Below are 27,936 nucleotides of genomic sequence, written 5' to 3'. Positions count from 1 at the left end.
ATCTCAACATAAATTTTACACCCCCATTACGTCAAATATGTGTTCTGGAAAAGTAAACCGCATGCATACTGTCCTTTTCTTTCATGAATTTAATCCACCAATTTATTTTGGATGCATTGTTTGAAGTTTCAAAACTTAGCACAGATAACCCAGCATTGCATTTTTGTTTACACAGAATTTCCCCTTTTTTAATAGTGGTGTCTATTCCTCCATTAAAAAAATAAATAAACAAAAAATAAATTAAATAGTATTTGATCTAATTCTTTGTACATTGGATGGCATGTCTAGAGCTAGACACAGACAGAAATTCTGCTTTGGACAGTAAAAGCCCTCCCATTCAGGGATAAATCACTTTAAAGCAAGATATTCAATCTTGTCTTAGTTTGATTCATCATGGGTTGGAAATTAAGCACATTGCGTTCATTACAAAAGAAATGCTGCGCGGGCACGTCGACTTTTGCGTCATAACTATCCTGTTCGCTGATTGGTCGCTGTCAGCCATTGATACAAACAGCGCCACACACACACACGCACACACACATACATTTACATATCTATTAGCACGCCTGAAGCCACTTCATTTGTGTCAGTCTCATCACCTTCAGAGCAGGTGAATAGGCATTAAATATATTATACAGACTCACTGTAAACAACGACCTTCAGAGGCGCAGGAGAGACCAAACAGAGCCCGCGACTATCAGGTTTGGCTTAACTCTACAACTATTTGGGCTAATTGTTGACATCCACCTACTGTGCTGTTTGTGAGTGTAATAGGGTGAAGTTATGCCGTGTCATGGTGAGTGTAGAGATATGATCGTTTCATCATCATATAACGCTACCTTTAGCATCTTATACTGTTTACAGTTTCATTCAATTGCGATTCAATGAAGTCGTAAATATGTCACTTCCCCTTTCTGGGAGCGTAACGTTAGTGCAAAGTCCCAGTAAAGCTAGTAAATATTGTACACAGTATAAGGAGGTGTATGTTAATGTGTTATTTATTATATCAGAAAGATGTATGTGGGTCAAAAACCAAAATGCATTTTTACAAAGAACAATTGAAGTTTATTACAGCCATTATATATAAAATAAAGTAAATATATACACACACACACATATATATATATATATATATATATATATATATATATATATATATATATATATATATATATATATATATACAATACTACTTATACATTTTAGCATGATTCACAGAACACACCTATTAAAATATTGTTCAATGTAGAAATAGTTGAAAGTCTAAGAAAAATAGATGAATTATCTATAAAAATGTCATGAAACAATATACATTTTTCATATATTAAAGGTTTTCATTAGAAATTGCTGTACAGCCCAAAATACTCCTTATTTTTAAAATTTAAATCTCATACTTTCTTTAAAACCTTTAGCCATTTGGCATTAAGAAGTTTGTAGTGGTTTAAAATGGTATTTTGTATGATTACTTATAATGTTACAAGTTTAATTAAGTACTAGTTAGGACATTTTTTACATGAACGTATGCTTAACACTGAAAGATCATGGAATACAGTTTCCATCTAGGCATGTGCCGGTATAAGATTCTGACGGTATGATAACCTTGGCTAAAATTATCACAGTTTCATTGTATTGTGATTACTGCTCTAAAATATATTATTTTAAATGTCTGGGTAAAAAAAAAAAAAAAAAACTTTTCTCCCTCATTGAACACAATATATTTTAATTTAAGAAACGTTTATAATATTTTGGAGCAGTAAACATGCCAGGCTAAATAATTTAAATGAATCATTAAGTTTTCATTAAGTCTTCATTAGTTTCAAAAACACTGATTTCTTTACAATTTAAAATGGCATCTTTGGAGATCTTTTCTGCTTAAAAATACTGTTATCCTAAAAAAGATATGTATAGGGTTATAAATTGACTTTTTTAATGTGATATAAGTTACAACATTGAATGTATTTGTGTTGCCTGTTTTTTCTGTGATGTGTGTAATGTGAACGCTGATGTGGTTGTGTGGTGAAGCCAAAGAAAAAATTCCACTTGTGGACGTAAAGTAAAGTAAAGTAAAGTAAAGTAAAGTAAAGTAAAGTAAAGTAAAGTAAAGTATCTTACATATACCATAGGAACGGTATTACAGAAAATGTTGGCGATTTTAAAACCTTGATTTTTTTCCAAACTGCGTTATACATTGTACATTGCCATATCGTCTTATGCCTATTTCCATCCATATTTTAACATTTTATTTTTACAAAAGTCACTTGAAATGAGAAAACTCATGAATTTCAGGCTTTCTATCTACTATACATCACGTTTTTGACATTTATACTTGTAATGTGGGTGTTAGGAAATTAGACAAGCCTGTTTTAAGTAGATGTGTATGTGTGTTTTTTGTTTTTGCATAATAACTGCACATAATAACTTAATATCTTTAATAATAACACAGGCCTTGTAAAGAAAATAAAATGTGTTTCATTTAAGTTTAATTTGATGGTGCTTCCATTACAGGAAAATAATGTACAGTTATTTTTAGCCTGCTGTATATTTCCCCAATTTCTGTTTAACGGAAAGAAAGTTTCTAAACATAATAGTTTTATTAACTAATTAGTAATAACTGATTTATTTTATATTTTCCATGATGATAATACATAATATTTTGCTGAATATTTTTCAAGATGCTAATATTCAGATTAAAGTGACATTTAAAGGCTTAACTAGGTTAATTAGGCAAACCATTGTATAACAATGGTTTGTTCTGTAGACAATTGAAATAATCTATTGCTGAAGGGAGGTAATAATATTAACCTTAAAATGTAAAAAAAAAAATTGCTTTTTATTCTAGCTGAAATAAAACAAATAAGACTTTCTCCAGAAGAAAACATATTATGGAAATACTGTGAAAAATTCCTTGTTCTGTTCAACTTCATTTGGGAAATATTTGGAAAAGAAAAAAAAAATCACAGAAGCGGTAATAATCTTGACTTGTATATGAAAATGTCTAGCTCCCTGAAAATCAGACTCCGACAAGTGAAGCATTTGCTTATAAAATGAATCAAATGTGTTTTATTCTGACTGCAGATTTAGTACTATGTCTGTCAAACTGGAGGACACCCTGAAAGATGAAAACCTGATCAAACGTTTAGAGGAGATAGCAAAAGACACGGCGCTGTTACATGGAGTGTTGATGCGGACCAAAGACACGCCAAACTCTCCTGAAGTAAGAGAACGTCTTTATCTACTTAGAAATATAATAAAGAAATGCATGTTTACTTGTGGTAAAATGTATGCAAAATATTTATTATGTTTATTGGTAAAAACTTATTATTATTATTATTATTATTATTATTATTATTATTATTATTATTATTATTATTATTATTATTATTATTTATAATGCTGAACCATGATTAATAAATGCTGTTCAAGTATTGTTCATTTAGAATTCATGTTAACTAACCACAAAACCTTAATGCAAAGCATGACAATTCATTGTTTAATGTGTGATATTATAACGTGTATTATTGTATTAAATGTATTATTATTTTCTGATGTATAGTACTTTTTGTTTATCTGCATAGGTTTTGAGCTAAATTTGTGGTTTTCATTTTATCTTAATACAAATAAAGCTTTCCCTTGTAGCATTTCAGAGCTAAAATGTCTAGTCCAGACTCATAGGTGGCAATTATTTTGTGAGTGTTTTGACTGAAGCACTGAGCGACATCTTGTCCCAGTCATGTCTGGAATTCTGTGTGTCCTCTGGCCGTTTTTGTTTCTGGATTATGGAGTGTTAGTTCTGCTTCATCGAGTGGACACTGTCAGAAACCTCTCGCTCAATCAGAAGTGACTGAATGGCTCTGGTGCTGTAGATGCATATTATAGTGTACACAAGATACATTTTTATTAATGTTTCAAATTGTCATTACCATTGAAAGCATGATTGGTTATTATGAAGCATGATCATTTTGTTCAGTGATATTAAATTTTCATATTATTATATCTCTAGTGCACTCAATTAAATCTGTGTTTGTGTTTGAAGTTTCTGAAAAAAGTTTGAGAGTTACACTAGTGTAACAACAGTTATAATGGGTTGATCTCTGCCAACAAACTTTTCCTTTTGTTTTGGAAGAAAAAATAATTTCCAACGCTTAAATTATGGCTGACAGAGTTAACGGGTGCATTTCATCTGGAAAAAAATCGGTATACCCCTATTGACAAGATTTTTTATTTGAAAAAAAAAAAATAATTGGTCCCCTTTTTATTTCCTTTCTACAAACTTGTGAATAATATGTTCACTATGCCTTTAGTACCTACTTTTACCTTTGCAGAGCACTGGTGGTTGGTTGGTTGGTTGGGGGAATGCATGTTTATTTTATTGTTTAATTATTTGTATGACTGTTGGTTGTTTTTTTTTTTGTCTTATTGTTAAAATGTAAGGTTTATGTTTGTATATAAATATATGTAATATATATAATATATATATTTACAAGTAAATGTTTGCTAAAATTTCTTATAATAAAAATATTTAAACCATAAATCTGTATTTTTTGATAGGTGGTGAGTTATGCACCATTCACATTGTTTCCCACATCGGTGCCAGCAGCACTCTTTCATCAGGCACTGGCAGTGCAGACACAGTTTAACCGCTTGGTGGACCGGGTCAGCCAGAATCACAGTTTTTTAGAGGACACACTGGCCAGGTATAGTACGATTGCTCTGCTGCAGGTCGTCCCAAACTGAGGTTTCAGAGGCTGCACTCTTAGACCTTAACCATTTTTTTTTTACTGTGGAATACCGCCAACACTGTTGCCAGTTAGTCACTGTAATGGTCTGGTTGCAGTGAGCAGCCGGTTAAATACTGTACCCAAACCATAACTTTATTTGGCATTAACTCCACTGTGATATACACTCACCAGCCACTTTAACCTTACATGTTCATTGTCAGCAATAATACTCGGGTAGGCTGTGGCATTGACATGACACTCAATTGGTACTAATGGGCCCAAAGTGTGCCAAGAAAATATCCCCCACACCATTACACCACCACAAGCAGCCTGAACTGTTAATACAAGGCAAGACGGATCCATGCTTTTATGTTTCATGTTGCTTTTATGACGCTAAATTCTGACTCTACCATCTGAATATCGCAGCAGAAATGGAGACTCATCGGACCAGGCAACGTTTTTCCAATCTCCTATTGTCCAATTTTGATGAGCCAGCGCAAATTGTAGCCTCAGTTTCCTGTTTTTAGCTGACAAGAGTGTCAACCGGTGTGGTCTTCTGCTGCTGTAGCCCATCCGCCTCAAGGTTGGACGTGTTGTGTGTTCAGAGATGCTTTTTTTCATACCTTGGTTGTAACAAGTGTTTATTTGAGTTACTGTTGCATTTCTATCAGCTCAAACCAGTCTGGCCATTCTCCTCAGACCTCTGGCATCAACAAGGCATTTGCGCCCACAGAATTGCCGCTAACTGAATATTTTCTTTTTTTTCGGACCATTCTCTGTAAACCCTAGAGATGGTTGTGTGTAAAAATCCCAGTACTGTAGCTGAGCAGTTTCTGAAATGCTCAGACCAGCTCGCCTGGCACCAACAACCATGCCAGGTTCAAAGTAATTTTAATCAAATTTTGTCCCTATTCTGATGCTTGGTTTGAACTGCAGCAGATCATCTTGACCATGTCTACATGCCTAAATGCATTGAGTTGCTACCATGTGATTGGCTGATTAGAAAGTTGTGTTACAAGCAGTTGGACAGGTGTACCTAATAAAGTGGCCGGTGAGTGTAAATGTAATTGTTTTTATCGCTGTAAGTTATAATTTAAAAGTTATTGTGAATTAGTTAATATGATTTAAAGTAATGTTTTCTGTTAATGTTGAAATGTTATGAAAAATATTATGAAATGCAACTTTAATGTATTATAGTTTGATATTTTCCTTCGGCACACGGCTTTCAAAGATATTTGGTTTTTGGCTCCTCATACGAAAAAAATTGTGCATCCCTGTAATGGAGGCTTTACTGTTAGTAATAATGTTGCTGTATTAAGTATCTTTTTTTTATTACTTCAAAAGCACCATCAAAGTTGACGATTTTACAGCCAGACTTTTCAACATCTACAAACAAGTTCAGCAGGAGGGCCATGCTCAGGTATACCGGTAATTGTTTACCACTCATTTGCTGATTCATTTAAAGAGATAGTTCACCCAAAAATCAACAAACCCACTTTTTACTCATCCTCAAATGCTTTCAAACATTGACAAGTTTCTTTTTTCTGCTGAACACAAAAGAAGATACTGTGAAGAATGTTAGAAACTGGTAATCATTGACATCCAGCAGGAAAAACAAATACCATGGAAGTCAATGTTTACTAGTTTCCGGCATTTTTTTCTAAATATTTTCTTTTGTGTTAAACTGAATAAAAAAAAAAACAGGTTTGTGAATGATGAGTAGAATTTTGTTTTGTTTTGTGTAAATCAAATCCCTTTAAATTTCACGTAAAAAAGTTACATCACTGTTTAAATTCATAAAAAAAGAAAAGTAATCAATTTGTTATATAGATGTAAATCTTAATTTATTTAACTCCTCTTTCATTCAAGAAAATAGTAGTGGGTCTGAATCGCTCAGACTACATGTTAGACCACAGTCCAGACGGTCGAACATCTCTGAAGCAGATTGAAATCAACACTATTGCTGCGAGTTTTGGTGGTCTTGCTTCACGAACACCAGATGTCCATCGGTAAGTCTGACCATACATTTTAAGTGGACCTATTATGCAAAAAAAAAATCACTTTTATGAGTTGTTTAAACACAGTTGTGTGGCAACAATGTACTGCTATATCTGCTGTCTAATGGTAAAAAGTAATTAATTCTATTGTTGTAATCACACTTCATAAAAAACAATGTGATTCTCCCTTTGTACGTGTCATCAGACGGGGAAAACCCCACCCATTAGTGTCCCCACTCCATTAATCTCTTCCTTGTTGGCATAGACACCCCTGAGTGAGAAGCGGCCGTTAAGTTTTCAACCCCTACCTGCTGAAGATAATGCCAGCGACAAAGAGGCATTATAAATGTGGAGTTTTAGAATGCACAAATGAACACCGTAATCTCTTTAGACTACCTTTTTCTTAACCATTTTGTTGATATTTTCAGTTTTCATAGACATATGCTGATGCACAGACATGTGTAGCTCTGCCCTCTTTTGAAAAGAGCACAATATTGAAAGCGACAGTCGCCAAAACTGCACAATTTGCCTAGGGCATCAAAGGCCGTTTCAAAGAGTTGTAATCAATATTTTATGAGGTATTTTGAGCTGAAACTTCACACTCTAAAACACTGAGCACACTGTACACTCATACACACTGTAAAAGGGTCATAATAGGTCCGCTTTAAAGCTAAAAACAACAACAACTCTATAAAGGCTATTTCAATTGAAGCAAATTTTGCATTAAGGTTTCTGTGGTGACTGAATGGTGTTTGTTGTATGATGGTTAATCTCTGATAAACTTCTCATTTGTGTAAAGGCACATTCTGAAGGTGGCAAACCTGCCAGATGAGTGCAGTCTTGTTCTCGACAACAACCCAGCAGCAGGTCTGGCCAAAGGTTTGGCCAAGGCCTGGGAGCTTTATGGATCCAAGAGGTGTGTTAAAAAATGGTGTCTATACATGAATTAATTTAATTGGATTAAATTGAAGGCCAAGCTGATTTTTTTAGAAATCATTGTCACATGCTGATTAAGAGCTCAGGAAACATATCTTGTTATTATCAATGGTTAAAATAATTATGTTGCTTTAAAGCAATGGTCTTAAACTCAATTCCTGGAGGGCCGCAGCTCTGCACAGTTTAGCTCCAACCAGCTCCAACTAACACTTACTTAATAGTTTCTTGTAGTCTTCAACACCTTAATTCGCTGGATCAGGTATATTTAATTAGAGTAAGAGCAAAACACTGGCTGTTTCTCTATACGTGTTCTTCAGAGATCTTGCGTCCTCGTGTAATGTCATCATGAACTGCCAAAGTTCAGTTCCAAAACTCAAGGCCGCTAGAATGGAGGATGTGTGAAAGATCACAGATGAGATATTGATATAGAGGATGCATCGGTGCAGACTTGAGCACCAAACTCTCTTTAGAAGTATATAGATTAATTATTAAAGTTCAAAGATATAACTTGTCTCAGGAGTTTCCCTAAACTAGACTGTGAAAGTAAACCTTATCATGAAAATCTTAATAAAGGCATAAACACATTAAAGGTGCTTATTTGCTAAAAATTCATATTAAAATTAGTTTTATTTTTATTGTGCAACGTATTTTATATATTTTATATAGTTTGAGACCTATGCTTTAATGGGACAGTTCACCCAAAAATGATTCCCACCATTTTTTCCCACCATTTATTCACATGAAATTGGTTCCAATCTTTAATGAATTTCTTTCTTCTGTTGAACACGAAACGGAATGTAAATTTGGAAAAGAAAGCAGCCATTGACACGCATAGTAGGAACAAAAATACTATGGAAGTCAATCACTCTAGTTCACTCATAGGATGTTTTTGACCTCAAGTAAATTATCCTCTCGAGTTGAATTATTTGAACTTTCGCAGAAAACATGAGCGATTGTGACGTTTGCTCCACCCAGCTGAAGTTCATCTATATTCATCTATGTTTGCTTTGACATTTTATGTAATCTACCTTTTCAAATACTTCATTTTGGTTTTGAGTTTAACCCAGGATAAATATTGACATGTATAGTATTCTTTATGAATAGAAAGTTCAAAGCAATTTTTTTAACATTATATATGACTTTACTGTCATGTTTGATTCATGTAATACATTCTTACCTAAAGAGAATAGTTCACTTAAAAATGACAATTTGCTCACCATTAAGTGCTTGCAAAAATGAATGAGATTTTTTTATTCTGTGGAACACAAACATAAAGGATGATATTTTCAACAACGCTGAAAATTTACTTTTATTGTAAGAAAAATGGTCATTGTTTTTTTTTTAAATACATTTTTCAAAATATCTTCTCTTGGGTTTGACAGAATTCAGAAACTCAAACAGGTTTGGAACAGATGAGGAGGATTAAAAGATGAAAGATTATTTTGTGAATTATTCCTTTTAATAAAAGTCTTTTTATATCATTTAAAAAAAATTCTTTAAAAAAACTGTGTACTGACCCCAAACTGTAACGTACTTGCACTTAAAATATTCATGCACCAGATTACAAAAGCTATTGTTGTAGTCGCTCATAGTTTTTATTGTCACATTAAGAAATGTTTACTTTGCAATCACAATGATAAAGTAACTTCACGTCTGGTTTCGTTCCTTTCAGGGCAGTGGTTTTGTTTCTGGTTGAGAATGTACAGAGGAATATTTATGACCATCGATATGTGGAGAACGAGCTGTGGAAAAGGTACAGGAAGTGCTCTAATCGGGATTGTGCAAAACATTTCTGCCTCCTCTTTCCCTATCCAAGAACATTTGTTGGTATTGAAGTTATGATTTGTTATTTTGTACATACAGAAATATACCTGTAATAAGAAGACAATTTGAAGATGTTTTCAGGACTGGATCTCTGGATGAAAGCAAGAGGCTCTTCGTGTGAGTTATTTAAGATTTAATATCAGACATTTCTCATCTGTGTTTTTAACACACTAATGCTAATATTGTAGAGCTAATCATATTAAAGGGCTATGAAATCCCCCTCTTTCGGTTTAAGTTAATCCCAGTATTTAAAAAAAAATGCTTCATGATGGTCTTGAAGCGCTGTGAGTAGAGGGAGGAGTGGACGTGGCCGGCAGAGCAGGGGAGAAAGAGGGAAGCGAACAACTGTCACTTGACGCACAAAGTCAGACAGAAATCATGAGGAGACCCATGATTTTATTGTTTACAAAGTTAAAATGCACAGAAATAAACAGTAATTTAATTTCGTAATTTAATATACACATAACCACATTTTGTTATATCATTATAAAGATAATGATGTAAACATTTTAAATGGAGGAGGACTACTCTCCTACTGAATCCCTGGTCTGAATGTAGACACAGTGGATGGCAGTGCAGCAGGTCTCTTGCCCTGTCTGTTCCAACCATTAACCTTGCCGGTAATCCGGAGGATTTTAAAAATAGGCAAACACAACAGCATGGAGAAAGGCGATGTGTCTGAATAGTAACAAACTAACACCGACAGCTTTGCTGTATCCGCCCTGAACAGCATCGTGGGGAAACACATGCAGCAAACCATGTGAACCATGGATATAAACACATAACGTTATGACCCTTCATGAAGGCTAAATATTGCTTGCCATGCGCGGACGTGGTCTCACCCAGTCATTGGGTCTCACAGCTTGGCAGGTCTGCCTTGCCTTCGGAAAGCATCCTCTCATGAACAATTTAAAAGCCGAGTCTTCTCATAGGATAAGAAAACTCGACTATGAATAATAATGAGAAACCGACACATCATCACTCCACTTGCAATTTTGCGCTACGTCACTGTTTTTGATTTCACCCTAAAAATTATTTTAAACCTGGAGGATGAAATTAGCTTACAAAAGCTCAAAATTATCCAGTTTTCCCAACAAATAAAGCTGACAGGTGCTAATGTTGTCTTAACTGATGCTCAACACACACAAATCTGTTACAATCTCAAAAAAGTACTCGAGGGTGTCTTAAATCTTTAACACACTAATGCTAATATTGTAGAGCTGTGCGATATTTACTGTCTGCAATAATATCATCATTATAGATCTAACAATGTGTGAGCTCAGCTGAAGTTGCCAAGTATATAAAATAAAATGAAAATGCGTCTTAAGAGTCCAAAAGCATTGAATACATGATAAAGGTAATTGGAATACTGCTAAAATTAGCTTTTAATTCAAGTTATGAAAGAGTTTTGTGTTTTATAAGAGATTATTCATTCATTCATTCATTTTCTTGGCGACTTAGTCCCTTTATTAATCCGGGGTCGCCACAGCGGAATGAACTGCCAACTTATCTAACAAGTTTTTACGCAGCGGATGCCCTTACAGCCGCAACCCATCTCTGGGAAACATCCACACACACATTCACACACACACTCATACACTACGGACAATTTAGCCTACAAATTCACCTGTACCACATGTCTTTGACTGTGGGGGAAACCAAAGGCACCTGGAGACATATATAAGAGATTATATAATCAACTTTATATTTTAGTCAGTATTTTATTTATTTATTTATTTATTTTTAACCATTTTTGATATATTTTTTCTTTAAATATATATATATATATTTTTTAAGTTTTACCAATGTTCCCTGGTTGATCAAATTTCTCTCATATGACAATTACACAATAGCAATTGTGGATTGCAGCAAAATATGTGTGAACAGAGATTATTTTCTGAAGAAGATTAAAAATGCCAGTCTAAACCATGGGTGTTTTCATCCTAAAATGAAATTTTAAAAGGAAGATGCACTATTGTAAATGGCACGTCAGCCATACATTCATTAAGGCAGCCATCTTGTTTTCTTCACCATGAATCAGCCATTTCGAGCAAATCATTTGAATTAATAGGTTGTTAATGGCTGACTTTAGTCACTTTTTTATAATAAATTTCAGGCCTAAATCTGCCATGGTACCAGCACAAAAATACACTACAAATGTGAATTATTGTTAAAAATGACCTATATCTCTTTTTTTTTTGCATCATACAAAACATAGAAATGTATTGGTTTTCAGTCATTAAAAACATTTACATGCTTTTCTGACTCTTATGCCGACACAGATTTTTGGGCAATGCTTTGAAAATTGTCAACAGCTCAACAATAAACTGAGCAAATTTACTACCCTTTCGTTATGTTGGTGGCTAGTTTTGAGCCATTGACTTTCATTATAACATAGTTTCTTGATTGCAATTCATGGCACCATATTATTATGTACTCTTGATTATTTGTGGTTTTGTGTGTGTGTGTGTGTTTACCTTAAAATGTCTAAAAAAATCATAATAAGCACTTCGGCTCTCAGAACTACATGGAGTAAACAAAAACCTAGTAAGTGTATTTATGCTAGCACACTATATTTAGTTGTTTTACTACATAGAACTCCATATGAAAGCACAAAACCTTTTTGGACAGGCCTATCTAAAAGATTAATGCTGTCAGCTGATAATCTACAGTAACAGTGACACATGATTTCATAGTTATATCGTGTCATAGCTTTGCTACCCAAAAATTTAGTTATAATGGAAGTCAATCGGGCAAAAACGGCCACCAACCTAATGAAAGTGTAGTAAATTTGTACATTACACAAAGGTTAAGCATTTTATGTTTTTCTAATTCATTAAATAATTCATCCTTCAGAGATGGCCATGAGGTAGCCATTGTCTACTTCCGAAATGGATACATGCCTCAAAACTACACCTCAGAGCAGGTGAGGATTTATTTCCCTGTAGTAAAGCCAGACTCTTATTAGAAATACAATTGGTTTGATGTGTGATTCGGGTTTCAGAGCTGGGAGGTGCGTTTGATGATGGAGCGCTCCGTGGCAGTGAAGTGTCCAGATATCAGCACTCATCTCGCTGGGACTAAGAAAGTCCAGCAGGAATTAGCCCGGCCAGGTGTTCTGGAGTGCTTTTTCCCTGACGAACCTGAAACAGTTGCTCAGATCCGGGCGACTTTTGCTGGACTGTACACGCTGGACATGGTAGACATGGTTATTTTCATTTATAGTCAACAAAAGGAACGTTTTAACTTCAGAAAAGTTAAGATGTCAATATTTGGTGGAATATTCCAGATTGTTCAATCAAAACAAGTGAAAACCAAATAAATTTTCTAAAAATATATATAAAATTTTTAGTTGAAATTTAGAAGAAATATGAATAGCTCTTCATATTTTACTCAAACCCAAACCTTGTAAACACAGAGAATTTAAATAGTTTTCGATAACTGCATGAGATTTAATTACTAACAAAAATAGCGTAATGCAACGTAGCTTAGCATAAAAATAGCTTAACGTAAAGCGAATCTTTTTAAAGTTTACAAAAAAACGGTGAAAAACCCAAATGTGAAGTCGTGTTTATCATGTTTTTAGAACGCATGACTGTAGTATTAGTAACCTAGTAACCAACTGTGAACAAGGCAAATATAATGGAGATTGATGATGGTGATTAATCACATGGGTGCAATGTTTGCCTCATCAGATTTTCCTCAGCAAATGTGTCATTTTTGTTTGAAATGTCTTGAAAAGTCTGAAACCACCTCAAGTGAGCATAACAACCTTTGCAAATTGAGGAATTTGATTTGAAATCTGTCATTTTTCATCACTCGTTTCTTATGCGATACCTTAAAATGAAACCCGATAATGCTTCATCAGTAACTATAACAGTACATTAAATTTATTTGAAGTATTAAAAAAAAATCGAGAGAATTACTGAAGTTTGATAAAAGTAGAATCTCATAGAACTTTACAAAATAGATCTCGCTTTTTCTACAGCTAGATATATTTATACCATATTCATATCTTTTAACTCATTAAATGTAAAAGTATTTAGATTTTGTTCTAAGGAAACTGACAACACATATTTAAATAAGGGACAAATGAAATCAAATCAGAACGTTAAATCGTGATTAATTTTTTTAAATTTATAACCAGCCGGTTGATCTCAAAGAATAAAGTCCATCAGCAGCCTGACTCAAAATGGTTACTTACCAAAAAAACTAAAGAATTAGGCACAAACATTGAACTGAGCTGTAAAATTTTAGCAGCAGTTTAATTAAACGTAAAGTTTACTGGAAGAAAAAATGTTTCAAACGGCATATTGCATAATATTGTGTGTCTATGTGTATATAGTGGTTCTCGTTGCAGGAGTTAGGTTCTAAAAATAGAAATCTGCGAAGTAGTCAGCTTTATTTTTTACAATTATTATAGATGTTTTAGGGTTGGAAAACCCCTCATTATACACTTTACTTAAACAGACACTCTTGTTCAAACCTTTATAGAAAAAACAAGTCCAGTATTATAGAATGAAACCAAAGATCAAAACTATTTGATTCTCATTTCTTTATTTTGTAATGGCGCCCTACAGCCACCTAACTTCTACCTTCCGTTAACATTTCCAACTTTTTGTAAACTTTTTGTTTGTTGTCCAACTCTTATGTCCAACTTATGTCCAACTTTTTGTGCAATGGTTAGCATCTTCCTTTTGAGTGCTACAGCAGGTGCCTTTGACGATGCAGAACGTTTCGTCGAAATTGTGAGAAAACATGCATACATACAGTACAACACTTACTTCTAGATTTGTGTAAATTTGGCAAGCTGAACGCATTCTGTACAGGAGCCACTGCTCAGAGGAGATTGATTGACTGGTCTACAGCCAGTCAGGATGCAGAACTCAATGAGCTAATCAGGACGCAGAGCACAATGCGATGTAAAAATAAAAAATAATAAATAAATAATAATGTTAAATTTCTTGAAAAAAATCTGTGAAACTGTAAGTTCACAAAACGTGACCCGCGTTATCGCAAGGGACCACTATATACTAATGTATTCACTAGCAGTCAAGATGATTCAAAGTACTTGGATGAGCCTGTTATTATTTTTAAGGGTCGTTTGCTGGGAATAACATCAAATAATTCTGACTTCATCTGTATTTAAACTAACATTAATATATATATATATATATATATATATATATATATATATATATATATATATATATATATATATATGTATATATATATATATATATATATATATATATATGTATATATATATATATATATATATATATATATATATATATATATATATATATATATATATATATATATATATATATATATATATATATATATATATATATATGTATGTATGTATACCTTTGGAATGTCATGATTGACCAAGCAAAATCAAGTATTCTGGAGAGGCGTGTAATAATAATGTTAGTTTAAATACAGTTGTAGAATTATTTGCGCCCTGTATATTTTTCCCCAAATTCTGGTTTAATGGAAAGAATATTTTTAAACATAATAGCTTATTTTAAGAACTAATCTCTAATAAATAATTTCTTTTATTTTTGCCATGATGACTGTAAATAATATTTTACTAGATATTTTTCAAGATAGTAATATTCAGCTTAAAGTGATATTCAAAGGCTTAACTAGGTTAATAGGGTTAACTAGGTAAGTTAGGGTAATTAGGCAATTTTTTTATGTATAAAGATGTTTTGTTCTGTTGACAATCTGAAAAAAATATTGCTCAATAATAACCTTAAAATGGCTTTAATTAAATTTAAAACTGCTTCTATTCTAGCCGAAATAAAACCAATAAGACTTTTGCAAGAAGAAAAAATATTATTGCAAACACTGTGAAAAAAAATCCTTGCTCTGTTAAAAATCATATGGGAAATATTTGAAAAAAAAAATCACAGTGAGGGCTAATAACTTTGACTTTAACTGTATTACGTATTAGAAAAAGTTTTACACTTTGTCAGAAGCAATATTGAGCGCCACTGTATAAACTACTTTACAGCATTTCTCTAAAAACATTTAAATGGATGTCCTGTCTTTCCATAGGGGGAAGAAGGTGATAATACCGTAGCGATGGCTTTGGCCAATCCAGATCAGTATGTGCTGAAGCCTCAGAGGGAGGGAGGAGGTGAGTATCACAAGTCCTGTCATGCGTTTGTACTGTACACCCATGGGGGAAGACGTCAAGTACAGCATGTGATCAATCATCCTGCATTAGCCAATGTGTTATGATGGGTGTGTTGCCCATTTAGTAGTAATAGCACAAAATAAGAAATGTTTTGTAAGAGTCAAGGTTTAAAATCAAAAGCAAAGATGTCTAAAATGTGGGTCAGGGATGAAAGGGGGTATTACAGCCTATTTTTTGAACATATGAAAGTATTTTCATTAATTTTTAACATGATTTACTGAACACGCATTAATATTTAATTTAGTAAAAGTGGTTTATGCCACAAAAAATATATATTTTGATGAATCAATTGATGGCTTGATAAATTCTGTCTTTACATATTACACACATTGCCCTATATATGGATTACAGTGCAGCCTAAAGTAGACATGGTACCAAAATTTCAGTATTTGATACTAATTCCAGTAACAATACATGCTTCTTGGTACAAATTTCTGTATGAAAATAAAGCAAAACATACCAATTAACAAATCTTTTTATTAACAAAGCTGAGTAAGATTTTAATGGTTTAAGTGGTTATTTAAAGTCATTTTTTAATTTTACAATTTTTATAATAATTTAAAGCACAAAAAAATTCTATTACAAATCAGTCTTAATTTTTTATAAAGACAGAGAGAAAGGGCGTCAACCACATTTCATTAAATGAAAAAAAAAAAGAATAAATACAAATAGCTAAATTGTAGCCTATTGGTTAATTTGACTGCAGCCCCATAATATAAACAAATTATCATATGAAAACTGTCATACTTCAATTCACAAGGTTTAACTTATTTGTCATCAAGAAGTGTGAAACAATTTAAAATACAATCATGGTGACTCGGTGGCTCAGTGGTTAGCACTGTCACCTTACAGCAAGATGGTTGCTGGTTTGAGTCCCCGCTTGCTCAGTTGGCAATTCTGTGTGGAGTTTGCATGTTCTCCCCGTGTTGGCATGGGTTTCCCCCGTGTGCTCCAGTTTCTCACAGAATCCAAAGACATGCGCCATAGGTGAATTTATTAAACTAAATTGGGGCTGTAGTGTATGAGTGTCTATAGGTGTTTCAGTACTGGGTTGCAACTGGAAGGGCATCCACTGCGTAAAACTTATGCTGGAATAGTTAACGGTTCATTCTGCAGAGGCGACCCCTTATGAATAAAGGGACTAAGCTGAAGAAAAATGAAGGAAATACAATCACCTAAACAGTTAAATGTTTTACATGTCATATTTATGTATTTAAGATTTAACATGAATGGTGCATATGCTCATAAGGTGTTTTTGAGCATATGCAACATGCATGTAAAATTTGAAATACATAAATGACATGTAAAACATATAGGCACAGTTATTTTTTCGTTGTGGTAAAGAAGGAGCTGAGCCGAAAGACAACTTAATTGTTTTATGTTTAATTTATGCATTGGGACAAAGTGAAGGCATTGTGTGGAACTCAGCAGTTTTTGTTTACAATACACAGTGTATTTTTGGAACTTGTGGAATTTGTGGAACTTAAGACTGGTTTTATGGATCAGGTTAAAATGTACTTATTAAATATTAAAAAGAATTTCACAAAGATATCCTACTCTACATCACAGGTAACAATATCTACGGCAGTGAGATCTGCGAAGTGTTGGAGAAGCTGAAGAACTCCAGTGAGAGAACAGCCTACATCCTGATGGACAAGATCCAGCCCGTCCCAGTCCAGAACATCCTGCTCAGACCCGGAGCTCCTCTGAAAGTCAGCTCCTGTCTCAGTGAACTGGGTGCATTCGGGGCGTACGTCAGGTGAGATTACTTCTAGCAGTTCTTCAACACAATCACAGCTTTTGTCTACCTTTGTTCTACATGTGATTACTGCTTTAGAAATCATGGGTTGCACTTCTGGTTTAGAAATGAAATAACTGAAAGGAATCATTTCAAACAATAAGGCTACACTACCAATAATCCTTATTGATAGTGAACACTGAGTGGGAGGTATTTTTAGGGAGATATCAGAAATTTCCTGATAATTTACTCACCCACTGGTCATCCAAGAAATTACTTTTTTTCTTCAGTAGAAGATTATTTAGATGATTTCGAACTGAATACGTGGTCCTTGGTGATTCATATAATGGCAGTAAACAGTGATTAGGTCTTTTAGATAAAAAAAATAAACATGCAAACAAGTCCAAATCTATAGCCATGGCTCCTGATGACACACTGATGTCTAGTAGTGAAGTGAAACGAATGGTCTGTGTAAGAAATTGAACATTATTTACAATGTTTTCAGCTAGGGGTGTAACCGGTCACAGTTGATCCGTGTGATAAGGGAATATAATGATGATGGAAGAAGTTGTGGTAGGTCATTCGTGATGTGGTTTCTTAAATTAAAGCTCCTCAGTCTTCAGTTTGCGTACCCGCCCGCCCCCTGCTCCTCAGTCTTCTGTTTGCTCTTCAGTTCGATTAATGCATTCAGTGTAAACTTCAAGGTTAATCAATAACAGATTGGAATCTTAACACCCACGGAACATGAATTATAAATGATGATGATTTGCCTATGTTTATTAATCCTCTGAATCGCTGCATTCAAATCTGTGTATGAAAAAGTAGTGCGGTCCCTTTTGATGATAAAATGGCTTGGACAGGAGGTCAGGTGATGCAGTTTGTTGATAGATATTGGTGATTAGTAGCCCTCATGCTTTAGTCATCAAAAGCATCCAGAGTGCAATCGAACAGCACGCGGGCATGTACTGAAAACTGACCAGGCTATGGATTAAAGCTAATAATATTGTAAATAATGTTAAGTTTCTTACATGGAATGACTGTTTCACTTCACATTACCTTAGTGTGTCATCAGGAGCCTTTCTTTATTTGTTAATTTTCCTCCATTTTGGTTAGAGCCTTATGGATAGAGATTAGGGATAGAGCCCTGGTTAGAGAGGTGGTCCGAAGGTTGCAGGATTAATGTCGGTTCTATTTTCTTTTTCTTTATTTATTTATTTATTAATTCAATTCAATTCAATTCAGCTTTATTTGTATAGCGCTTTTACAATGTAGATTGTGTCAAAGCAGCTTCACATAAATGGTCATAGTAACTGGAACCGTGCGGTTCAGTAACTGGAACAGTGTGGTTTAGGTTTTAGTTTTTAAGTTCAGTTCAGTTCAGTTTAGCTCAGTTCAGTGTGATTTAATCATTACTGAGAGTTCAAACACTGAAGAGCCAATTCATTGATGCGTAGCTCTACCAATCCTGAACCATGCGAGGCAGTGGCGACAGCGGAGAGGGAAAAAAAACTTCACCTGATGGGAGTGAAGAAAAAAAAACCTTGAGAGAACCAGACTCAGTTGGGCACGACCATTTTAATTTCTCCGCTGGCCAAAAGTCTTGTGCAGAACTTCATTCGCCGTGGTTTAGGCTGGAAGATGGCCTCAATGAAGACTCGTCTGTCCCTGGAGCGTCGCTGGAATCAGACACATGTTCTCCACTCCCCACGACCATCAGCGCAGCAGCAGCTCAAGATATGGCCTGGTCCCGGATATGGAATCCTTGGGATCATCACGTCGCTGGTCTTGGATCCAATCAGTGACTCCGCCTAATCTGAGGACCTCGGGATGAGTATCCCCAGGTGAAAATAGAGAATAAAGAGAATAATTAGCGTAGCTGCTGTTCATAGTGTATATAAGCAAGATGCAGAAGCCAGTGTGGAACCCGCTAGGTGATGCATTGAGTGTATGCTTTACTAAACAGATAGGTCTTTAATCTAGTTTTGAACTGGGAGAGTGTGTCTGAGCCTCGGACATTACCAGGAAGGCTATTCCAGAGTGTAGGAGCCATGAAAGAGAAGGCTCGACCTCCTTTACTTGATTTTGCTATTCTAGGTACTACCAGAAGCCCTGAATTTTGAGATCTTAAGGAGCGAGTTGGTTCGTAGCGAGACAGAAGGTTGGTTAGATAAACAGGAGCTAGATTATTTAGAGCTTTATAGGTGAGAAGTAATATTTTAAATTCAATACGAAACTTAACAGGCAGCCAGTGTAAGGAGGATAAAATTGGGGTTATATGATCATATTTTCTAGACCTGGTCAGAACTCTGGCTGCTGCATTTTGTACCAATTGAAGTTTGTTAATAGAGGATGCTGGGCAGCCAGCAAATAGAGCATTACAGTAATCCAGTCTCGAAGTCATAAAAGCATGGACTAGCTTTTCTGCATCTGAGATGGATAGCATATTTCGTAATTTAGCGATATTTCTCAGATGAAAGAAGGCAGTTTTTGTGACATGGGATATATGGTTTTTAAAAGTTAGATTGCTGTCTAATATGACACCCAAATCTTTTATAGTAGAGCTAAAGCTAACTTTGTATCCCTCTAATTGTAAATTGAGTTGCGAGATCAGCTGTGTGCAAGATTTAGGCCCAATAAGTAACAATTCTGTTTTGTCTGAGTTTAAGAGAAGAAAATTGTTGGTCATCCAGTCTTTGATGTCTTTGATACACTCAGTTAGTTTAGAAAGTTCAGACGTCTCGTCAGGTTTAGTTGAAATATATAATTGAGTATCATCTGCATAGCAGTGAAAGCTGATCCCATGTCTTCTAATAATGTCTCCCAGAGGTAGCATGTAAATTGTAAACAGTAAAGGGCCTAAAACTGATCCTTGAGGCACCCCATACTTTACTGGGCAGATTTGTGAAGGCTGTCCATTAAGATTCACAAACTGGTAGCGGTCAGTTAAGTATGACTTAAACCATTGTAGAGCCTGTCCCTGGACACCTGTAGACTTTAAGCGATTTATGAGGATATTGTGGTCAATGGTATCAAATGCCGCACTAAGATCGAGTAAAACTAATAGCGAGACGCACCCTCGGTCAGCAGCTAAGAGTAAATCGTTGGTTATTTTCACTAAGGCGGTTTCTGTACTGTGATGAGCCCTGAAACCTGACTGAAACACTTCAAAAATATTGTTCGTCTGCAGAAAAGAGCATAATTGAGTGGAAACAACTTTTTCTAGTATTTTAGACATAAATGGAAGATTTGAAATAGGCCTATAGTTAGCTAAGTTGTTGGTGTCTAGTTGCGGTTTCTTAATAATAGGCTTAATAACAGCTAGCTTGTAAGAGTTTGGAACATGGCCTATAGATAAAGAAGAGTTGATAATGTTAAGAAGAGGTTCTCCTATAGCAGGTAGCAGCTCTTTCAGTAATTTTGTTGGAATTGAGTCCAGCATACACGTAGCTGGTTTAGAGCTATTTATAATTTTTACTAACTCTTCATGTTCTATGATTTTGAAGCAGTGTAGGTTATTATTATGATTTAATGAAATATTTACAGGATTTGGAGTATAAGCCGGTGCAGAAAGTTTGGCATCTACTATTTTCTGTCTAAAGCCTTTTATTTTATTACTGAAAAAATTCATGAAATCATCACTACTAATTTGCGGTGGAGTAGTTTGTTCCAAGGATGACCGATTATTTGCTAATTTAGAGATGGTGTTAAATAAAAATCTAGGATTGTTATGATTATTTTCTATCAGTTTGCGCAGGTGCTCGGTCCTGGCAGATTTTAGAGCCCTCCTATAGCTGGACATACTGTCTTTGTACGCAATTCTAAAGACCTCTAAATTAGTTTTTTTCCATTTACGTTCCAGGGCGCGGGTTGCTGTTTTGAGCGCACGAGTATGACTATTATACCATGGTACAGTTTTAATCTCTCTAGCCTTTTTTAATTTGATGGGTGCCACAGTATTTAGTGTGCTAGTAAAGATGGCATCCATACTGCTGGTTACTACATCAAGATCATTTGAGTTTGCGGGTGCATTACGAAATAGAGAGAGATCAGGTAAGTTATTTATAAATTCATCTTTAGTTGACGGAACAATAGTTCTACTAGGGCGGAGTATTGGAGCGGGTTTGCTGATTTCAGGTAAACATAGCTTATATAGTAAGAGGTAGTGATCTGTAATATCATCACTTTGTGGTATAATGTCTACGTCAATAACCTCGATTCCATAAGACAGAATTAGATCTAATGTATGCTTTAAGCGATGGGTTGGACCCACAACGTTTTGCTTTATCCCAAGTGAGTGTATTAAATCCATAAACGCGAGCCCTAATGTATCATTAGCGTCATCTATGTGGATGTTAAAGTCACCTACAATTAGTATTTTATCAGTTTTGACTAGTAAGTTAGAAATAAAATCAGAAAATTCTTTTAGAAATTTGACATAGGGTCCTGGGGGTCTATATATGGTGATTAAAGCGAGAGATAACATAGGTTTTTGTATAGTATCTGGAAGCTGAACATTAAGCGATAATACTTCAAAGGAGCTAAACATAAGTCAGTTTCTCTGTTTAATATTAAGGAAATCACTAAAGATTGATGCAACTCCACCACCACGACCAGTTTGACGAGCCTCATGTTTATATAAGAATCCTGGAGGAGTTGCTTCATTTAAGCTAATATAGTCATTTTGTTTCAGCCAGGTTTCAGTGAGACAGAGTGCATTAAGATTGTTTTCTGTTATTATTTCATTAATGATAAGTGCTTTAGGTGCAAGTGACCTGATGTCACTTGCACCTAAAGCATAAAGTGGGAACCTTGAGTTGCACTGTAATATTACACTTTGTGTCACATAGTTTAGTTTGTGTTTTATTGACAATGCTCAGTAGTTAAAAACAGGGCTTAATTTGTGCCGGACTCTCCGGATCTCACACCTCTGAAATCTGATCCGGCACCTCATTTTACTTATCCCCCTCCTTAACCGCCCTCCTCCCTCGTCCGCTTTTCACTTTCACTTTTGTCCACCGTCCGCGACACCCCACCGCCATCCAATGACCGCCCCAACCCCTGTCTCCACTTTTGCGTGCTACACCTCTTCATCCTCTGGTGACATGCCGGATCTGTTACCCCGATTTGTTCCGGGACCTTGTAAGTCACAAAATAAGCACTGGTTAAAAGTGATTAAGTGGTGCAGCAAATTTCAGGATGCTGTAAATTTTCTTTCAACATACCATCTAATGTTGTCATGTTTTTAATTCAGCACTGGAACAGGAAATAGCTCACTCCTGAAATGTATTCCAGCAAGCAAGGTTAACTTACTGTCTGCTAAACCCTGAACTCTGGTTTCATTAACATCAAACCCGCTTACTCGAGGTTTGTCCTTTCCAGAACTGCTCCTGGGAGTAGATTCAGTTAACTATGAACTATGAGTATGTTAACCAACAGGGTTCATACGGTCATGGAAAACCTGGAAAAGTTGACACAGCATTTTCCAGGTCTGGCATTGTTTTACAAAAAGTTTTAGGAAAATCATGCAAATTTGTTTAACAACAAACTTTGAATATAGCTCGGTTGTCTTTACTTCTTTTCTGTTCTTGGCCAGTCAAATGCTCTTTCATTATTAGTGCTGTGTAAGCATTATCTAAATACATTTGTATTACGCCCCAAGTCTAGGGGAAACAAAAAGGGCATAATAAACGAAGGAAAAACAAATGTGTTGGGGTGGTGGGTTTCCCAAACAAAACAAAACTTAAAGCAAAAGATTCCCTTCGATCGACAACCAAACTCACACACTCAGTTGAGAGTATATATGAATAGATTTATTATAGAAAAATGTGGTTAATATAAATGAGCATTTCGTCAGGGTGACCACAGGCCAAAATAACAAACAAAAGAATCTATAAAATAAATTCACTAAATTACCCATTACTATTTAAAGAAAAATACAAAAAAGTTTACCTAACTCCCTAAACATAAACAAAGTCAAAAGTAATCAAATAAATAGGCAGGTCACCCCTACACGCTCAAACTCTCAAAAACATTTTAAAGAATGATGTTCATCAGTACTATGTTGGTTGTTGGTCGTCAGCCGAAGGAGTGAGGGAAACTCAGGAGCTCCACTACAAACTCCGAACTCACAGAAATGAGCTCCCTGATCCCTGCCGGAAGCTCCTTTTTATACATGCTTTTGCGACCAGCAGCCAATCAGAACAGGGAATCACGTCGGTATGGGAGCCTATGAGACAACAGAAAAACAAGGAGGCGGGACAAAAGAAAAAGACAGAGTACAATCCGCAATAATAAATAAATAAATGAACTCCAGTCTTAACAATTTGATATAGATTAAAAAATAAATTTAAACTGAAAAGATTGTTGCGTATGTTGTTACCACATACATGTAGACATCACATGAAACATTTGGTCATGAAAATTAAAAGTCTTGGAAAAAATGTGTATGAACCCTTGGACCATTAGCACAAAAGACAATAGCCTCTTTCACACAGTGATACCGGTAAATATCTGGAAAATTTTCTCAAGTGACTACTGGTGAATTCATAAAAAAGGTGTTCACCAAGTGTGCCGCAAGCCTGCGTTTGAGTGAAGGTCTCGGCCGTTAGATCGCCCCCTGGGGGCTGGCTACAGTACAAGTCATTAAGCCCGCCTCCTCCGTGTTAATGAAGGAGACCTGAGCCCAAATAAAAAAATTTATTACACTTGCAATAAAATATCCCGAAAGATGGTTCTGGTCGATTAAGGCACTGGTTATTGTGCTGAAATAAGTGCAGATCTTCATTTTTGTAAACAGTTTGTTTTTAGCAGTAATTTAATGCTTTATTAGTTTGCTGATACACGCCTAACCACCCAGATAGCAAAATACACTCAGGCCAGTTCCGGCTAGATTCTCGCCTGCCGGAGACTTACCCCTCAGAGCTCAGACTGACTACCTCTGCTGGACCTACTCCGGATGCCTGGACTCACTGCCCGATTCTAGCCCGAGTCAATCGAGCCAGATGCGGCGGCCGAGCGAGCCGGCGCTGCCGCGTGCGAGCCGGATTTAGCCCGCGACGCCGCAAGTAGGTTATGCGCTGCGGCCCGGAGCTGGCGTGATTGAATATGTAAAACCCTCATATTTGTTAACGTTATTACATCCATTTGTGTTGATATGACAGCAAACGCATGCTGAGAAGTTCGGGGGGCGTGGTTGATTTTACATAAAGCGTTTGGTTGGAAGCTCAACTCCGCTCATTTTCGCGGCTCCTCCTCTGGCTCCATCAGACTGTCCTTCTGCGCATGTCAAGGCTCCAATTTCAGCAGTTTTTTGCGACACTTTGTGCCCGTCAAGCAGGCGTTTTGCCCTTAAGGCGTTCAATGGGAAAAGGGGCTGTCGCGTCGTCCATATTTTTTACAGTCATTGGTGTTCACACAGACACAGACGTTCCGTAATATTTCCGGAATAGACCGTTCCCACATCCATTCCAAAATACCAGTAAATTCTGACATCATTAACCAGAAATGATCTCTAAATGGCCGCACTTGTATTTGTAAAAATGTATCGCTTTAGCACTCCTGAAGTTGCATTGTGAGACATCCAAAGGCAGAAACGCGAACTGTGGCTAAATGTTTACACAATTGACAAACTTACATTACAAATTCTGGTGATGGCTCAGTATTGTAAACGACTTATATGAAAACATATGGAGGAACACTTTCAAATGTCAAGATGTTTACAATATGTGTGTGTGTTGGCGCTCACCGGCTCCTTCATGTGCACGCATCAAGCAGAGCTTAAAGGTAAACAAACAGCATTTTATTGATATTTTTTTTCACAGATGGCATTAGGAGGGAACATAGAAATGTTATCTGACTAACATCTACAAGCTAATATTGTCTGAAAAAATATAAGGCAATTATTTTGATAAACAGTGCAGATGTAAATGCATCTGAATGTTCTGATTGGCTAGATGTCTCACGTCAGTGTTTTCTAGACGTGAACGCAGTCTTTCCAGCAATCATCCTTATGCGTTCACACAGCTCAGCATTCCGGCAAATTACCGGTAATCTAACAACTTCTCTTTCTGGAAAATTGCCGGAACTAATTTATCGCCATTTTCAAAAAAGGCCTGTTCACACATACAGACCTTTCTGGAAAATTTTCAGTAATTTTCCAGAAAGGTCTGTATGTGTGAAAGGGGCTATTGTCAACAGAAGACCAAAACCATGGAAAAAATATGCCAAAATGCAGCCTTATACACCACTTCTTTCATCTTCTTCTGTTTAATGGAGAGTTATAAATGTGATCGGATGTTAAATTTGTTCGTGAAAATATACTGACATAATTTGCATTGACAAGTGAAACATTTTTACAGGTGCTGTAAGTTTTTGACTCTTTTAAAGCATAAAAATACTATGTGTTTGCAGTATTGCATATAAGAAACATGCTAAGTGAACATACTTTTTTTTTTTTTTTGAAATTCAGTTTTTATTTCCAAAAATGAAAAATACTTTTAACAGCTATTACCCCTTTACATCCCACACCGTCCCCCCACCTTAATGTTATATGCACATCAGCAAACATGGAATAACTCTAGTTTAGACCAAGCCATTAGATAAATTACATCCAATTTGACATTCGTTGTATCAGATGATGATTATAAATAAAAGTAATAAATTAAAATAAAAGGCAATAAATGTCCTGTAAAATGATATTCAGACTCAGGGTATTTGCATTTAACACTGAACAAAGCACATGAGGTGATCATTGTCAGTTTTCTGTATTTCAGCTGCAAAAAATAGGAGCCATTTCTAAAATAAATTTCATGTGTTGGTCAGGACAAAAGCTCATTATAAAATGGAAAATATTCCTTCTATCGCGTGGCATTTCTTTTATTTAGGTAATCAGGCAACCTGTGCTTACTGTGTTTTGAACCAGGAGTGCAATACCTTGTTCAGCTACTGCATGTCAAACTTGCACCTTAAAGTCGAGACAATAAAATAAAAATAAGAAAGAAAAAAAAACAGAATGTCTGATTGTTTTGTTAAATGGAAGCTACTCTCATAATTTATGCTAATGTCAGGAAAAAGATGGAATGAACAAACATCTTCAGCTAATCACAAATGAATATTTTCCCACGCAGGAAAGGCAGTGAATTGATGTTGAATGAGTGCGTTGGTCATCTTCTAAGGACCAAGAGCTCGGAGCATGCAGATGGCGGCGTTGCTGCAGGAGTAGCAGTGCTGGACAATCCACTTCTGGTCTGAACCACGGCGACACATGCTGTACTGGAGGAGAAACGCGTATGACTGACATCGGGGGATTCAGCCCAAATCATTTCTACCTGAGACCTGTTTGATCAAAGATTTAGAGTTGAATATCCTCTATTGATGAAGTAATCAATCAGTTATGACTGAACTACTTATTTCCTCAATAAGTTTTATACCTCATTCAAGGGTTGATCTGTTGATGTTTAGCCGTTAATGTTTTATAAAAGCAAATTTTGTTAATGCTTTCTTGGATGGTAACAGATGTTATTAACTCTCTGGTGATGTTCATTTAGTCATCACACTTGTGTAGTTCACTGTCAAAACAGACTGGAGACCATAGTCCTAAAGAGTCCGAAATTTACCCACTAATATATTGATATTCATTCATTCATTCATTCATTTACTTTTTGGCTTAGTCCCTTTTAATCTGGGGTCGCCACAGCAGACTGAACTGCCAACTGATCCAGCATATGTTTTTTACGCAGCAGATGTTCTTCCAGCTGCAACCCATCATTGGGAAACTCCCATACATTCTCATTCACACACAAACATTACAAAATACACCTGTACTGCATGTCTTTGGACTTGTGGGGGGAAACCGGAGGAAACCCACACCAACATGGGGAGAACATGCAAACTCCACACAAAAAATGCCAACTGACCCAGCTCGGACCTGTGACCTTCTTGCTGTAAGGTGACAGCACTACCTACTGCGCCACTGCATCGCCAATTTATTGATATTTCTTTTTCTATTCTTTAAAAAAAGGCAAACATAAATAGTAATGAAAGACATATTACATGCAATGGATGTAAATTTAATATAATTTGACATAATTCACATCTATCTATAATCTATTGTAAACTTTTCACAGAAAATTAGAAATTTTTCACAGAATTAGAAATTTACATACAAAATTTTCACATATAAAAAAAATTATATGACCTAACGTGTATTTACACACTGCTTCCAAAACTTTCCTTTCATAAAAAATAGTATCGGGTTTGATTATCAATATTATATATAGGTACACATACATTACCATCTATTTAGTATTGTGAAAACTCAAAGCTGAAAATTTGTGGTTAAAACTCCTCTCAACGGTCAAAGGCTGCTTGCGCATCAACTATCGTCGCCACAGCGGCAAAGGGAACAAATTGAAGTGGTGACTGTATGTGTGTGTGTGTTAATATATATATATATATATATATATATATATATATATATATATATATATATATATATATATATATATATATATA

General features: G+C 35.4%; 1 protein-coding gene across 3 annotated transcripts; it reads left to right on the top strand.

Moving 5' to 3' along the window:
* Positions 1-493: 493 nt before the first annotated feature.
* On the top strand, positions 494-27,041 carry gss (glutathione synthetase). Of its 3 annotated transcripts, XR_015522799.1 has the most exons (15): positions 494-701; positions 3,076-3,214; positions 4,549-4,694; positions 6,063-6,138; positions 6,588-6,727; positions 7,515-7,631; positions 9,324-9,404; positions 9,515-9,592; positions 12,332-12,401; positions 12,480-12,674; positions 15,545-15,626; positions 17,256-18,821; positions 22,119-23,989; positions 24,842-25,517; positions 25,584-26,400. XR_015522799.1 is itself a non-coding variant. In NM_001006104.1 (13 exon segments), coding segments are annotated over 12 exon segments (1,428 nt in total). In that variant the 5' UTR covers positions 519-701; positions 3,076-3,085; the 3' UTR covers positions 26,674-27,041.
* The last annotated feature ends 895 nt before the right edge of the window (positions 27,042-27,936 follow it).

The sequence above is a fragment of the Danio rerio genome, chromosome 23, assembly GCF_052040795.2.
Source record: "Danio rerio strain M-AB ecotype USA chromosome 23, GRCz13ab, whole genome shotgun sequence".
NCBI lineage: Eukaryota > Metazoa > Chordata > Actinopteri > Cypriniformes > Danionidae > Danio > Danio rerio.
This window is presented reverse-complemented; position numbering and strand designations above follow the sequence as displayed.